General features: G+C 34.6%; 2 protein-coding genes across 3 annotated transcripts; both read left to right on the forward strand.

Annotated features, from left to right (window-relative positions):
- The first annotated feature begins 3,665 nt into the window (after positions 1-3,665).
- Positions 3,666-6,753, forward strand: LOC131014908 (serine carboxypeptidase-like 27). 2 transcript variants are annotated; one of them, XM_057943061.1, is made up of 9 exons: positions 3,666-4,362; positions 4,452-4,544; positions 4,644-4,736; positions 4,841-4,914; positions 5,018-5,269; positions 5,909-6,036; positions 6,134-6,229; positions 6,317-6,422; positions 6,518-6,753. In XM_057943061.1, the coding sequence occupies exons 1-9, from the start codon at positions 3,963-3,965 to the stop codon at positions 6,665-6,667; spliced, it is 1,392 nt and encodes a 463-aa protein (XP_057799044.1). In that variant the 5' UTR covers positions 3,666-3,962; the 3' UTR covers positions 6,668-6,753. The 2 variants fall into 2 exon arrangements, with proteins under 2 accessions (XP_057799044.1, XP_057799043.1); XM_057943060.1 differs by having other exon boundaries at positions 3,679-4,362; positions 4,452-4,736.
- A 1,959-nt stretch (positions 6,754-8,712) lies between these two features.
- LOC131014935 (tetraspanin-6) lies at positions 8,713-11,654 on the forward strand. The gene is made up of 3 exons (XM_057943117.1): positions 8,713-9,464; positions 10,414-10,727; positions 11,436-11,654. Exons 1-3 carry the CDS (start codon positions 8,973-8,975, stop codon positions 11,473-11,475), a joined length of 846 nt encoding a protein of 281 aa, XP_057799100.1. The 5' UTR covers positions 8,713-8,972; the 3' UTR covers positions 11,476-11,654.
- Positions 11,655-13,273: the final 1,619 nt, after the last annotated feature.

Here is a 13,273-nt window from a genome sequence, read left to right on the forward strand (position 1 = left end):
TTCAATCGCAAAACCTCTCTGCAATAATTTCTCTCTTTGATCTATTTTTATCTGTCGTTGACGCAACGTCTCTTTTGCCAGCGACTTTTTTATCGTTGCTTCATATCCATCATCCCAACGTGCACGCTTGCAGGTACAACCGAGCTCCTTCGATTCAACCGTTCAATTTAGATTTTAAAGTGAGCTTTAATTTTTAATTGTTAAACAAATATCACCAAAATTTTACCTATTTCTTTTTTTGGTGAATTTTTTTTACCAGATGTGCAATAGACATTGAATTCAGTAATACACACACACATATATATATAGCTTGAGAGAGAGAGAGAGAGAGATGTGCAATAGACATTGAATTGAGTAATACACACACATATATATATATAGCTTGAGAGAGAGAGAGAGAGGTCGTAGAAGGTTCAAAGGTGAAGTAATTAAGTATTTCTTTATCCAAGTTCTTTTAAAAAGAAAAATATTAATTCTTCTGTGCAACTATCTCCATGTTGCAGATTACTCACATATTCTAATAATAGAATATCTATAAGTGTTCTATTCAAACATATGAATAGTCTGTATAATACAATATTTTATTAGCGTATGTGAATGTTTCACATTAAAAAACTAAAAAAAAATTATATTCATTTTTTCGAGCGTCATAATGGGAGGTTGTATTGGGGATGCAACTAGGGATGTCAATCGGGCCAGCCCACCGGGTTTTCGGGCTAGCCCTATCGGGTTCCGGGTTAGTCGGGTGCGGGCTAATCGGGTTGGAGATTTTTTCGGGTTGTAAATCTTCAACCCTAACCCTAAACTTTCGGGTTTCGGGCTAGCCCATCGGGCTAATCAGGTTAAAGGCTGACAAACATGGTTTTCGTACCTCAATTCCACATGTTTTGTTGTCATTTCCCTTCATGTTTTGCTTGTGAATGCTTGTTTGTGCCCGAATATTTAGTTTTATGAAGATTTGATATCTTGGTGTAGTTTTGGAGTAATTTCAGGAACCATCAATGATTAATTGGAGGATTTTGAAGATATGAGATTGAAGTACGTCTCGAGAGGAATCCGTGAGCGCAAACGGCAACCAAATCCGAGTCCGGACGAGGGAGAACGGAGCAAAACGAGCGGTCTGCGCAATACGCCCAGTACCCCGCGGTCACCACCCGCGGCCGCGGGGTGGGACCGCGGGTCAGCTGCCCCGACTCCAGTAGACACCCGCGGTCACCACCCGCGGCCGCGGGGCGGGACCGCGGGTCCCCTGACTCTCCCCCACGTTTGACGGCCGCGGGCGCGGGCCAGGACCGCGGGAAAAGGGCGGAGCCTCCCCAAGTGGGCCCCAGTCGGGTTTTTCACCCCTTAAACCCCTTTCTCCCCCTTTTCCTCACATTATTCATCATCCCCAACATTCAACACACCCATTTTTCCATCTTCCCCAATTCCTCCACACCAAACCCTAGCCTCCATTACCACATCTTTTTACCAAGATTGAAGGCATTGAAGAGGAGAGAAGATTGAAGAAAGCTCATTAATAGGATTTGTCACTTCTTACTCTCTCTTTCATTTATGTATTTCTTTGATTTTGGTTTGTTGTTTGTGAACATGTTTGGATAAAATCCCCCATTGGTTTGGGGATTAGGCTCATAGATGATGTAATGGATTGATTATTATGCTTAATATATGTCTTGATTACTTCCTTGTCATTATCTTTTCAAGCCCTAGTTTTATTCCTTGTATGAAGTGTTGGCCACTCTTTATGCATTTCTAATTTGTAATTTGAATCGGGAGAGGATAATTACAATAGATTAGGTGTTTGAAACATATCGACTCAATAAACCGGGAGGTTGAGAGTTGGGTGAGAGTTTATCGATCTTAGTGTGCTTTTGGGAGTTATAGGTTAGAAGTTGACCGGGGACGGCAACTATGACCCGTAATCTACCGTTTTAGTCGTCCGGGAGGGGGCTAGAACTAGTTGGGAGATCACTCTAGATAAATAGGAATATCAAGACTAATATTGAGCTAAATTGAAGTCCGTTGCTAATTCATCATGCCTAATCCCTAGACCACCTTCATCACTTAATTAATCCACTTTGTTTGCTTGATTTACTTTGTCTTTGAACTTGTTATTTAGTTAGATAATCAAACCAATCACTCCATTGTTTAGTCTAAATAGCTCTAGCATAATGAATTAGGATAATCACTAGATTGAACTACTAATCCTTGTGGGATACGACCTTGCTTCCATATATTACAACTACCCGTATACTTGCGGCGTGGTGAAAATAATAGCGAACAAAGGCGTAAAAATAAAATTATCATTTGTATTTTATTATTCCTAATGATCTAATGTATAATGTATAAAATATACATAGATATTAAAAATATAAATTATATAGCAAAGCATGAAATGCAAAAATATAAGATATTCAAAATTACATAAACAAAATTGTATTAAAATGAGATAGTAAAATTTAACATGTATCAATGCACTAGAATCAATCTGGATTATTACTGAATAATTAGTGGATTTGCCATGCACGTCTCATTGACAGAAAAAAAAATGGTATCACTTTAAAATGAGATACTAATAATCAATTTCTACAAAAAATCCGTAATTAATTTCACTTTTTTTAATGAGATTGCACACACTCACACACATATATATTCTAACTAATTAATTTCACTTTTTTCAATGAGGCTACATATATATATTTAAGCAAATACCATAGATCTAAACATAGCAGAAGTTGTAACTGGATGTATCAGTCACAATTCCGTCAGCCCATCGGGTTTTCGGGCTAGCCCTATCGGGTTCCGGGTTAGTCGGGTGCGGGCTAATCGGGCTGGAGGTTTTTTCGGGTTACGATTTTTCAACCCTAACCCTCTAATTTTGTCGGGTTATTCGGGTCGGCCCACGAATTTCGGGCTGCATTGACATCCCTAGATGCAACCTCCAAAATGAAGGCAATCAGAGGAGATGAGAGAGGGTGGGTGTTGTTGCAACTCTGACACTGGAGGAGGTAACTTATATTAATTTTTTCTTTCTCATTTTCTTCTTTTACTGTTTACTTACTTGAGGTGTGGTTTGCATTTATTTTTTTGTTCTTTTTTTGTCATTCTATTTTTTCTTTTTTCTAGTTTTTTTTTTCATGAATTCTTTTTTTTTTTGTCAATTTATTATATTTATTTTTTAAATTTAAATTTATTTTTGTGTTGTATTTTTTTGTTTTAAATAAAAAATCTTTTATTACTATTTGCTAATGAATGATAGTATATAAAATTTATATTATACTAATTTATATTGATTTATTTTTATATTAATTAAAAATATCTATTACATTAATTTATATTAAATTATAAAGAATAAATGTGAAAATTAAATGAAATGTAAATAAATATTAAGTGAATTGAAAGTGGGTAAAAAATAGATCTACAATGATGTCATTAAAAATATTAGTTTGAGGAGGTATTAATGTTGTAGGTGAAAGTAAAAAGGAGGGGAATATGATGATATGTCCACGATGATGTTCGCAAAAACCTTGAAAAGAGAAGTCACCGTTGGAGATGGTCTTATGATAATATACTTCTTGCTACTTACCACCCCAACGGTACCACCAACCTTTGACATAATGCAGCGTTTGTAAATAAATAATCAATGTATATTATACATGTTGGAGCATTACCAAAACCTTTGGTTACTTAGGTCAATATTCACACTTTGATATTAATTTGGTCACATTTTTATATTTCCAAAGATCTATTTTGGATCACAAAATTAGGCTGGCAAGGGATCAAGATTTGCTTGCTAACTTACCATCAATGCTGATCACATGCATGAGCCCATTTCACGGTATTATATTTCCACATTCATACTTACCTTAAATTCTACTCTAAAAATTACAACCTATCACGTTTAATTTTCTTTAAATTTGTGTAATAAACATGCACATGACATAACCTAATGTAGCATCACAATGAGAGAGCTTTCCCTCCACTCTCTCCGATGTGTTTTCAAGCCTATCTTCGTCTCAATACTACTGTGTTTGTTGGTATCTCCTCTTGCCACGTCAACAAACCTAAGATACCCTAAACAACAAGAGAGAGATAGGATCATCAAACTTCCCGGGCAACCATCGAATGTGAGTTTCTCACAATACTCGGGCTACGTCACCGTGGACGCGAAGGCGGGCCGGGCCCTTTTCTATTGGCTGGTGGAGGCGAGCAAGAAGCCCGAATCAAAGCCGCTAGTCTTGTGGCTCAATGGCGGGCCGGGCTGCTCTTCCATTGCTTATGGAGCATCAGAGGAAGTCGGCCCGTTTCGTGTCCGGCCCGACGGCCAGACACTTTCCTTGAGCCGTCATGCTTGGAATAGAGGTATGTTACATAATTTCGAGCTGCATAAATTTAATTAAAAATTCTCAAACTTAATCATATATAAATTGTCATGAAATTTGTTGATGCAGAGGCCAATTTGCTGTTTCTTGATTCACCAGCTGGTGTTGGTTTTTCATACTCAAATTCTTCATCTGATCAAAGAACTGGTGACAAAAGAACAGGTTCAATTCCACTATTTATATATGTAGAAATCTTATGTATTGCTGCTTTAGTTCATCATTTAACGAAATTTGAGTTTATTTACTTTTCAAAATGTACAGGCAATGATGCCTACCAATTTTTGAGAAGATGGTTTGAAAGGTTCCCTCAGTTTAAGTATAGAACATTCTACATTGCTGGTGAAAGCTATGCAGGTAATAATCACACCAAAATTAAATCTCTATACACACACACTACACACAGTGACTTAAGCATGTATATATACCACATGAATTAATATTTAAAATACCTACTTAAGGTCATTATATTCCCGAGCTATCCAAAATCATCGTCGATCGCAACAATCCCATCATCAACTTCAAAGGTTTCTTGGTGAGCGACTCTTGAAAAAATTCTACTGTCAAATTTAAAATACAGAAAAAGGTAGTCAACGAATTTTTCAATAAATAAATAAAATGATAATTTTGGCGGGCAGCTTGGCAATCCGCTGATCGACGACTTTTACGACAACATCGGCACGTTCGAGTTCTGGTGGAACCACGGCTTGGTCGGTGACTCGACCTACTCTCAACTCAACGAGTCGTGCCCGCGCGACTCGTTCCTCTTCCCTTCAGACGATTGCTACACAGCACTCTCCGCTGCCTACGCCGAGTTCGGAAACATCAATCCCTACGCCATCTACCAAAGCCCCTGCGACCAGCTCGCCACTCTCGGCAAAGCCCCCTTGGTCAGTATGTGTATTCATCAACTCAAATATAGTCTATTAATTATTTCTTTTTATTATACATGAGTATGTTTTTGAATAGATAGATCGAGATAATATATCATACTACTTACTTTCATTTTTTTTACCCGGAAAAAGGGAGAGCAGTGAAGTTTGTATCGTAGATTTGATGTTTAGGAGCTTATTTTGACAAATACTTTGAATGAGCTTACTTATAAGTTGTTTTAAAGAGCTTATAAGCTTAGTCAAACACCCTCTTATTTATAAGTTAAGTACTCTGCACTGTTATGGACAGTTAAGTACTGTTTTGCCCCAAAATATAGACTTGAAGATTAAATTTACAATCAAAATTATTTATGATTTAGTCATGAATTGCCTTTAACTAGGACAATTAACGATTAAATTTATTCTTGATGGTGAATTACACTATTTAAAGAGAAATTCACAATTAAACTTATTCATGATAGTTAATTAAGGGCTAAAATAGTAAGTGAGTATTTTTTACTTTTTTATGTAATGGCGAGTTTTTATGTTAAACAATTTTAGAATGAGTACTTTATTAATCAAGTTGAATACATGTGTAGGATCTAATAGTGCTTGATGGTTAATTATTTCTAGTTATTAATATTTGGACCATTTTAGCCTTGGAAGTTTAGAGGGAACGATCAGTGCGTTGTGAAGTACACGAAATTGTATATGAACAGAGCAGATGTGCAAAGGGCTCTTCACGCCAACATTACAGGAATCCCTCATCCTTGGGTCACCTGCAGGTACTAGTATCATTTTTATTTATTTTTTTCCATTTCAATTCAACCGCATTTTGAATTCGATTATCAAATTATTAACAGTAATCTGATATTATTACAGCGACGTCATAAGAGGGGGTTGGACTGATTCACCCAGATCAATGCTTCCAATTTTTCAACAGCTTATAGCTGCTGGCCTCAGAATATGGGTATTTAGGTAATTTCACAAGTACCCTCCTTCACATTTAATAATCTCATAGTGTTTGATAATTACGATGTGTATATTTATTGTGATCATCGACAGTGGTGACACTGATGCTGTATTGCCACTAACTGCAACACGTTATTCCCTCAAAGCTCTAAATCTACAAGTCAACACCACATGGTATGCTTGGTATGACAAACATCAGGTAAATTTCGATAGCTTATTTCGTTTTAAATGAAATATTGTTGTGGGATTCTAATTAAGAACTTGATTATCAAATTATTGAATTATTTTGAGCAGGTTGGAGGATGGAGCGAAACATACAAAGGGCTGACGTATCTGACAGTAAGAGGGGCAGGACACGAAGTTCCATTAACTCAGCCTAAGCTTGCTTTAACTCTATTTAGGCATTTCTTAGCCAATCAAATGTTGCCTATGACACCTCAATAATACAGATTGTATTATTCTTTGTTGTCGATTTCGTATTTCACAGAGCAGTTTGTTGGAATTAATGATTATTTTTCATTTTACGACAATTTGACTTAGCTACATAGATTAGACTACCTTCTTTGTTCGCCAAGAATTCGGAACCAATGAATGGATCAAGCTTTGGCGTGGAATGTTTCAAACCCATAAATCTTTAAAATTTTATTTATTGGATAATTCGTGTTCATTTTTTCGGGAGTACTTGTTGAAAAAAAAAGAATTTTATCAAGTTATGAATTTTAGTTCTGGGCTTGCTAATCTCTTCTATATACGAGTATTATATATCTTGATCAGTTATATAGTCTTTTAATTTATTCTATTCAAGATGTATAATATCCAAGTTGTGAAGGTTTTTTCTATTAGTAGAGAGATTTAGGGTTCAATTCCACAGCTCACTTCACCACCCCCCCCCCCCACAATAAAAAAAGACAAAAGAAAAGAAAAAGAAAGATCACTTGATTTATTTATTTATTTATTATTTCTTTCCTTATAGTCGAGAGTGTGGGAAATCAGAGTGAATTCTAGATTTCTAGTACGGCTATTCAAGTTCTAGAACTCTGAATTTACTTTATTTCATTATTCTTACTAGAACTGAATGAACAAAATTAATTAGTTGTGTTGAATATTTATCGAATTTACTTTAATCGTGTCGAAATTAAAAATAATGTTTATACTTTAAATTGAATGCAAATGGGAATTTAAAGAAATTACTTTTCAATGGAATAGTTTATACTTCAACTATGGACATGATCATGACTTAAATAAAACCAAGTTTAAGGAAGCAAAAGGCTTGTTGGGTGTGCACTATTTAATTTAATGAATAAATTATACAACTAAAGGCACTCTAAATTAAAGGAAGATAAAGCCCGAAGAACTTTATGAATATTGATCATTCAAATTGACAAGAATCAAAATAATAATCCTAAAAAAAGATAAGATTTGATAATTAGTAAACATTTATAAAAATGAGTGACCTAATTCATGTTGGGGTGATGCTTTGTAAAGAAGCAAAAATGGGGTCCACAGATGAGAGTGAATTGACAGAATTATCCTCTGTTCTTTACTTGCCTTGGACCTCTAAACTGAGAACTCGATACCTTTATTCTACCCAATCTACCGGCAACAAGTATATATCTCTTTCAATTCGATTTGGAGAAAATTCCTTTTGCAATTTGACATTATAATTGATGTGAAAGTATTTAGAAGTAGCTAGAGAAGAGTTGTAAGTTAAAAATAGTAACAATATAGTAATTACTCTAGTACTGATGAAAAGAAAAAAAGTTCATGGTGTGTAATTTAAAAATAGTAATAATACGTACAATAAGCAATGAAATTAATATTACCTTGTTTTGCAATTTTTATGTGGGGGGTATAAATTCGTGAAAAAGAAAATTTGAGAATTCAAATTAATTAGAGGCGAGACAAATTTAGTAGACAAAAGATCTCAAAACCTTCTTTCCCTCTTCCTCGTAGTAGCTGACAAAGAAGTATAAGTACACTCATAAGAATGAGTAAATTTCCATATTTGAATCATATTTATTTATTAAACACATTTCATTAATTAGAAACATAGTTTAAATTAAAAAACTATTGGGTGATTAAATTTTTAAAAAAACTTCAACACCTTCTTTTACAATTCTATATATGTCGTTACAGTAGATTTTACATATTATACTTTTTACTATTACTAATGCATGCTATATTAAACTTTTTAAAAACATTAAGTGACACATATCAACATGCATAGAACACTTTATTTAATATCTTATTACTAGACGTAAGTTATATAACACGTACACCGCATTTTACTAGCTAGCAGAAAGCCAAAATGCAAAATTTATTCGTAAAGCACAATAATTTAACAACTTATTATTCTCGAAAATCGAATGTTTTTCTTTTCTTTCTTAAGACCTAATTAACACAATTCACCAAAAGCTAGCACTTTTGGTAACTTCAAGATTTCGAAGAAAAAATTAAAGTGATTCCTTAGCGCCTAAGAAGTGCAATTTGGTCAATACATGAAGCATATATATGGATCTTGATCACCATATTAAAAGCACTCTCCCATTTCCATACCTTATTAATTCCAAGGAACTAAAGCAACTCACTTTAGCTACTCTTATAGGAGTATTTTCTTTTCCACCAAACAATTCACACACACACAACAAAAGATAAAGCTGATGATGATCGTGATAAAACATCAACACTACCCCAAAAATTAAACTAGAAGCACTCTCCATACACACACACTAGCTAGCTAAGCCTAAGCATGTATCGATTCAGCAACTCAGTTATAGGTTTCTTGAACCTCTTCACCCTCCTGGCCTCGATCCCGATAATCGGGGCGGGGCTGTGGATGGCGAGGAGTAGCACGACGTGCGAGAGCTTCCTCCAAACACCCCTTTTGGTGGTAGGGTTCATAGTCCTGATAATATCTCTGGCCGGTTTCATAGGCGCGTGTTTCCACGTTGCATGGGCGCTGTGGGTTTACCTGGTCATCATGCTGCTGCTCATCGGCGCGCTCATGGGGCTCACCATCTTCGGGTTCGTGGTGACGAGCCCCGGTGGAGGGACCGCGGTGGCCGGGAGGACTTATAGGGAGTATCATTTGGATAGCTACTCCTCATGGCTGAAGAAGAGGGTTTTGGACACTCATTATTGGATGACTATTAGGAGTTGTATTTTGGGTTCCAAGACTTGTGACAAGATTGTGTTGTGGACGCCCTTTGATTATTTGACCAAAGATTTGACTCCAATTCAGGTATACTTCTTTTAATTAATTTCTCCAAATTTATTAAAATTTTATTTGATTTGTCATGTTAATTATAAGGTATAATTATAGGAAGATAAGAAGATTACTTTTATTGGAGGAATATTGTTTAGACTTTGGTGAAACTCAAGAAATACTAGCTATGGATACAGCGTGAAAAAGTTTATACTTCTATGTCATCAATTGGATGAGAAACAAACTCATTCATTCAAGCCCTTCAGAAATAAAAAATGGAGATGCAAAGTCCAAAGCATTTCAAATATACAAAAACTTTTACTAAAAAAAAAAAAAGGTATCCCCGTTCGTGTGCATCACACGGCTGTATTCTAACAAGTCATTCTTTGATTAAATTGAACCTGTTTTTAAAGTCGAATTGAATATAGCTGTTAAGAATTAAATTAGAATAAATTGCAGAACTCCCCTATTGGGAGTTCACCGAAGAAGAAGCCTCATCTCTCTCTCTCTGATCTGGTGTGCGTGTTAATTTGTGAATTAAAAAATTGGTAAAGAATGTACCCTGGAGAAGATGGAATTAGCTGCTTTTTTGTTGAGTTCTTGAGTGCTTATTTAAAGTACTTCATTCCCCAATATTATTATATTCGATCTTGATTAATGGCATGAATATACGTGGAAAAGCACAAACCTTTAGTTTAGTGGTGATTAGAATAACTTTCCACGACCCAGCCACATCCGCCTTTTACCATATCATATTTTATTTTATTCGTATCTATTTTATACACAAAACACAACGGTGCTAACATGATCAAATCTCGAATTCAAATAAGTATGATGTAAGATAGATGATTCCCGCTGCAATTTCGAAGCATCTTTTTTCCCAACTTCTTATTAGTGACCAAAAATGAAAGATAAAACTGAGACTGGCAACAGCATATATGCTGAGTGTGGACATAAATAATGAAAAAAAAATTGGGTGGTGCAGTCGGGATGTTGCAAGCCTCCGACGGCGTGCAACTACGCGGCGACGATGGTGGCGCAGGATCCGGACTGCTACCGGTGGAACAATGCGGCGGCGGTGCTGTGCTATGAGTGCGAGTCGTGCAAGGCGGGGGTGCTGGAGGACGTGCGGCGGAGCTGGCACAAGCTGTCGGTGCTGAACATCGTGATGGTGGTGGTGCTCATCGGAATCTACTCCATCGGCTGCTGCGCCTTCCAGAACGCCAAGCGCGCCCACACCGATTACCCCTACGGCCATAACCGCATGTCCAAAGTCCGCCCTCGCTGGGACTTCCACTGGTAATCACCTCTCTCTCTGCTTCAAATGTTGTGGAGGAAAACCAAAGAGTTATTTACTTGTCCAAAGTCATTAATTTTACTCAAATTTGTAGTTCTTAGTATATGATTTTTTAAGAGATAGTCGGGTTTTTTTTTCCCAATTATAATGTCCCAATATTTTTTTTTTCCGGTGAAGTTTGTCTCGCTAAAATGACATCGTATAGTAGATGAAACAATGCCGTTAATTTTAACACCGATGATGTTCTAACTTGAAATAAATAAATAACATAATAAAATAAATTATGATTTTTTATATAATGTATAAAATTAATAACGTTAATAATAATTTTTGAGGTATCGGAATTGAAATAAATGCATAAAAAATATTAATGTAGACTAAACGAGAATGATGCTCAAATAAAATATGTGTCATAGTATTGCTGCTCATGGGTTGAGTTTAGGTAATGAGTAAGGATTTGATTAATTTTAGTAAAGTTGAAACTATACGGAACAATAATTTATCAATTTAACCTTTTACAAAAGAAAGTTCATGGACCACCCAAGTAAAAAGAAGTGAAACTACAAAGTTCTACGGTTTACAAATAAAAGTACTGGGACCAGTATTTCAATAAAAAAAATTAATGATGGGCTTTTCTTATCTTTAAATCACTGTATATGTATGTATATATGCAAAAGAATGAGTTTTTTTATTTTATTTTATATATATAGGTGGAGATGGTTGGATGACAGGAGGCACCAGCTTTATTAGCTAAAGACGAATGCTGGCTAGCTAGCTCCATTTCTGTATCAAATCCAAGTTTTCAAATTGAGTACTTTATGTATCAACACATGCATAAAATATTCATTTTCTCTACTAAACAATTTTTCGCCTACAATGTACGTATGTATATATTTAAATACATATTTATTTATATTGCTACGTAGAAATGCATATCTATATATATCCAACATCGTTGAGCATACCTTAATTATAAGCTATGTGAATATTCTAATTAGTATTTATCATAAATGATTAGTCTTATGTGAAATGACTATGTTTTAACCCATATGACACGGTCACGCACATGAAACATATGAAACCTTTTATTTTATTTTACTACGTCTCGTATTCAAATATTACAAATATATATTATAGGTATCTACTACTATCATACAATTATATCATATAATAGGGTTAATCATATTTAGTGATTCCAAATTTTAGCATTTTTCAAAAAATATTTCAAACTTTTATTTTTTATTCGAAACTCTTGCAGCGTCTTTTAGAAGACGTCCCACTAAATAAATAAATAAATAAAAATAAAAAATTGGACGATGAGTCACATCTCCAATAATTTCTTAGGTGAAACAACATTATTTTATCGTCGAATTTTGTATAACTGGACAAGTTTTGAAAAAGGCTAGCTAAAGTTGGGGACTTTTGAAGAAAATGAAAATTGAGGACATACGTACTTAGAAAAAGGTTGAAAAGTGAGGACACACAATTTTTAATATAGTATAGATTATTTAAGGTTAATCATGCGTTTTAATCTCTACTATAATAACAAGGGAATCTTCAATTTAAAATCATTTTAAAATTGATTTCAAATCAATTTTAATGATAGTTTTGTAAATTAAGGTGAAACCAATGTCATAACTTATGCTGAATTTAAAATCAATACATGGTAAAGTAGTATATAATAACAAGGGTAGGTTTGAGTTATTTTTATCTAGTTGTTAGGTTCTTTTTCCAAAATTTTCAGTTATATTTTTAATTCTATTTATTTATATATATTCATTAAGGGTAAAGTAGTATATTTGCATAAAAATGACTAGAAATACTCCCTCCGTCCCACGATGCATGACCCAGTTTCTTTTTTGGGTTGTCCCACGAAACTTGATCTGTTTCTAAAAATAGCAAAAAATTTACCATTTATTCACATTTTCACTTTTTCACCTACCACATTTAACACACAAAATATCAATTTCTTAATTTTCGTGCCGAAAAGAACTGAGTCATGCTTCATGGGAAGGAGGAAGTAATATATTTCTATTTTTGTGGCTAATATTAACCTTTTATTAAGTAAATTGATTATTTAGAGATATTAACACAATTAATTAACTATTCATATACGGGTATACGAAGTATGTGCACGCGCGCATTTGATTTCCTTTACGGTCCTAGCGAAAGGCTACTTCATTTTGAATCTCATATATACCAACAGGTTTACGGAGTCACTTTAATTAATTAAATATACAGTTTAATAAATTTTTACGGACTTAATAATCAACATTTAAATTTTTTTTTTATAATATACATTATCTATGTAAATAATAATTGCTCCATTTTGTGTGAAAATCTAGCGCTATCAATTAGTCAAAATGAATAGAACAAATTGGATTCTATTCATCGACTCGTAACGAGATTTACTTGAGCCCATTCCCATCGTATCTGTTGTTGTGATTGGACGAACCTTGTAGCAAAGTATATTTCCAAATTTGACGAATTGCACATATGTGTATTGTTATTTTAATTCGTGTAAAAGCGTTTTTTCAAAGGCTGAGCT

Source organism: Salvia miltiorrhiza, chromosome 3 (genome assembly GCF_028751815.1).
Source record: "Salvia miltiorrhiza cultivar Shanhuang (shh) chromosome 3, IMPLAD_Smil_shh, whole genome shotgun sequence".
Classification (NCBI taxonomy): Eukaryota; Viridiplantae; Streptophyta; class Magnoliopsida; order Lamiales; family Lamiaceae; genus Salvia; species Salvia miltiorrhiza.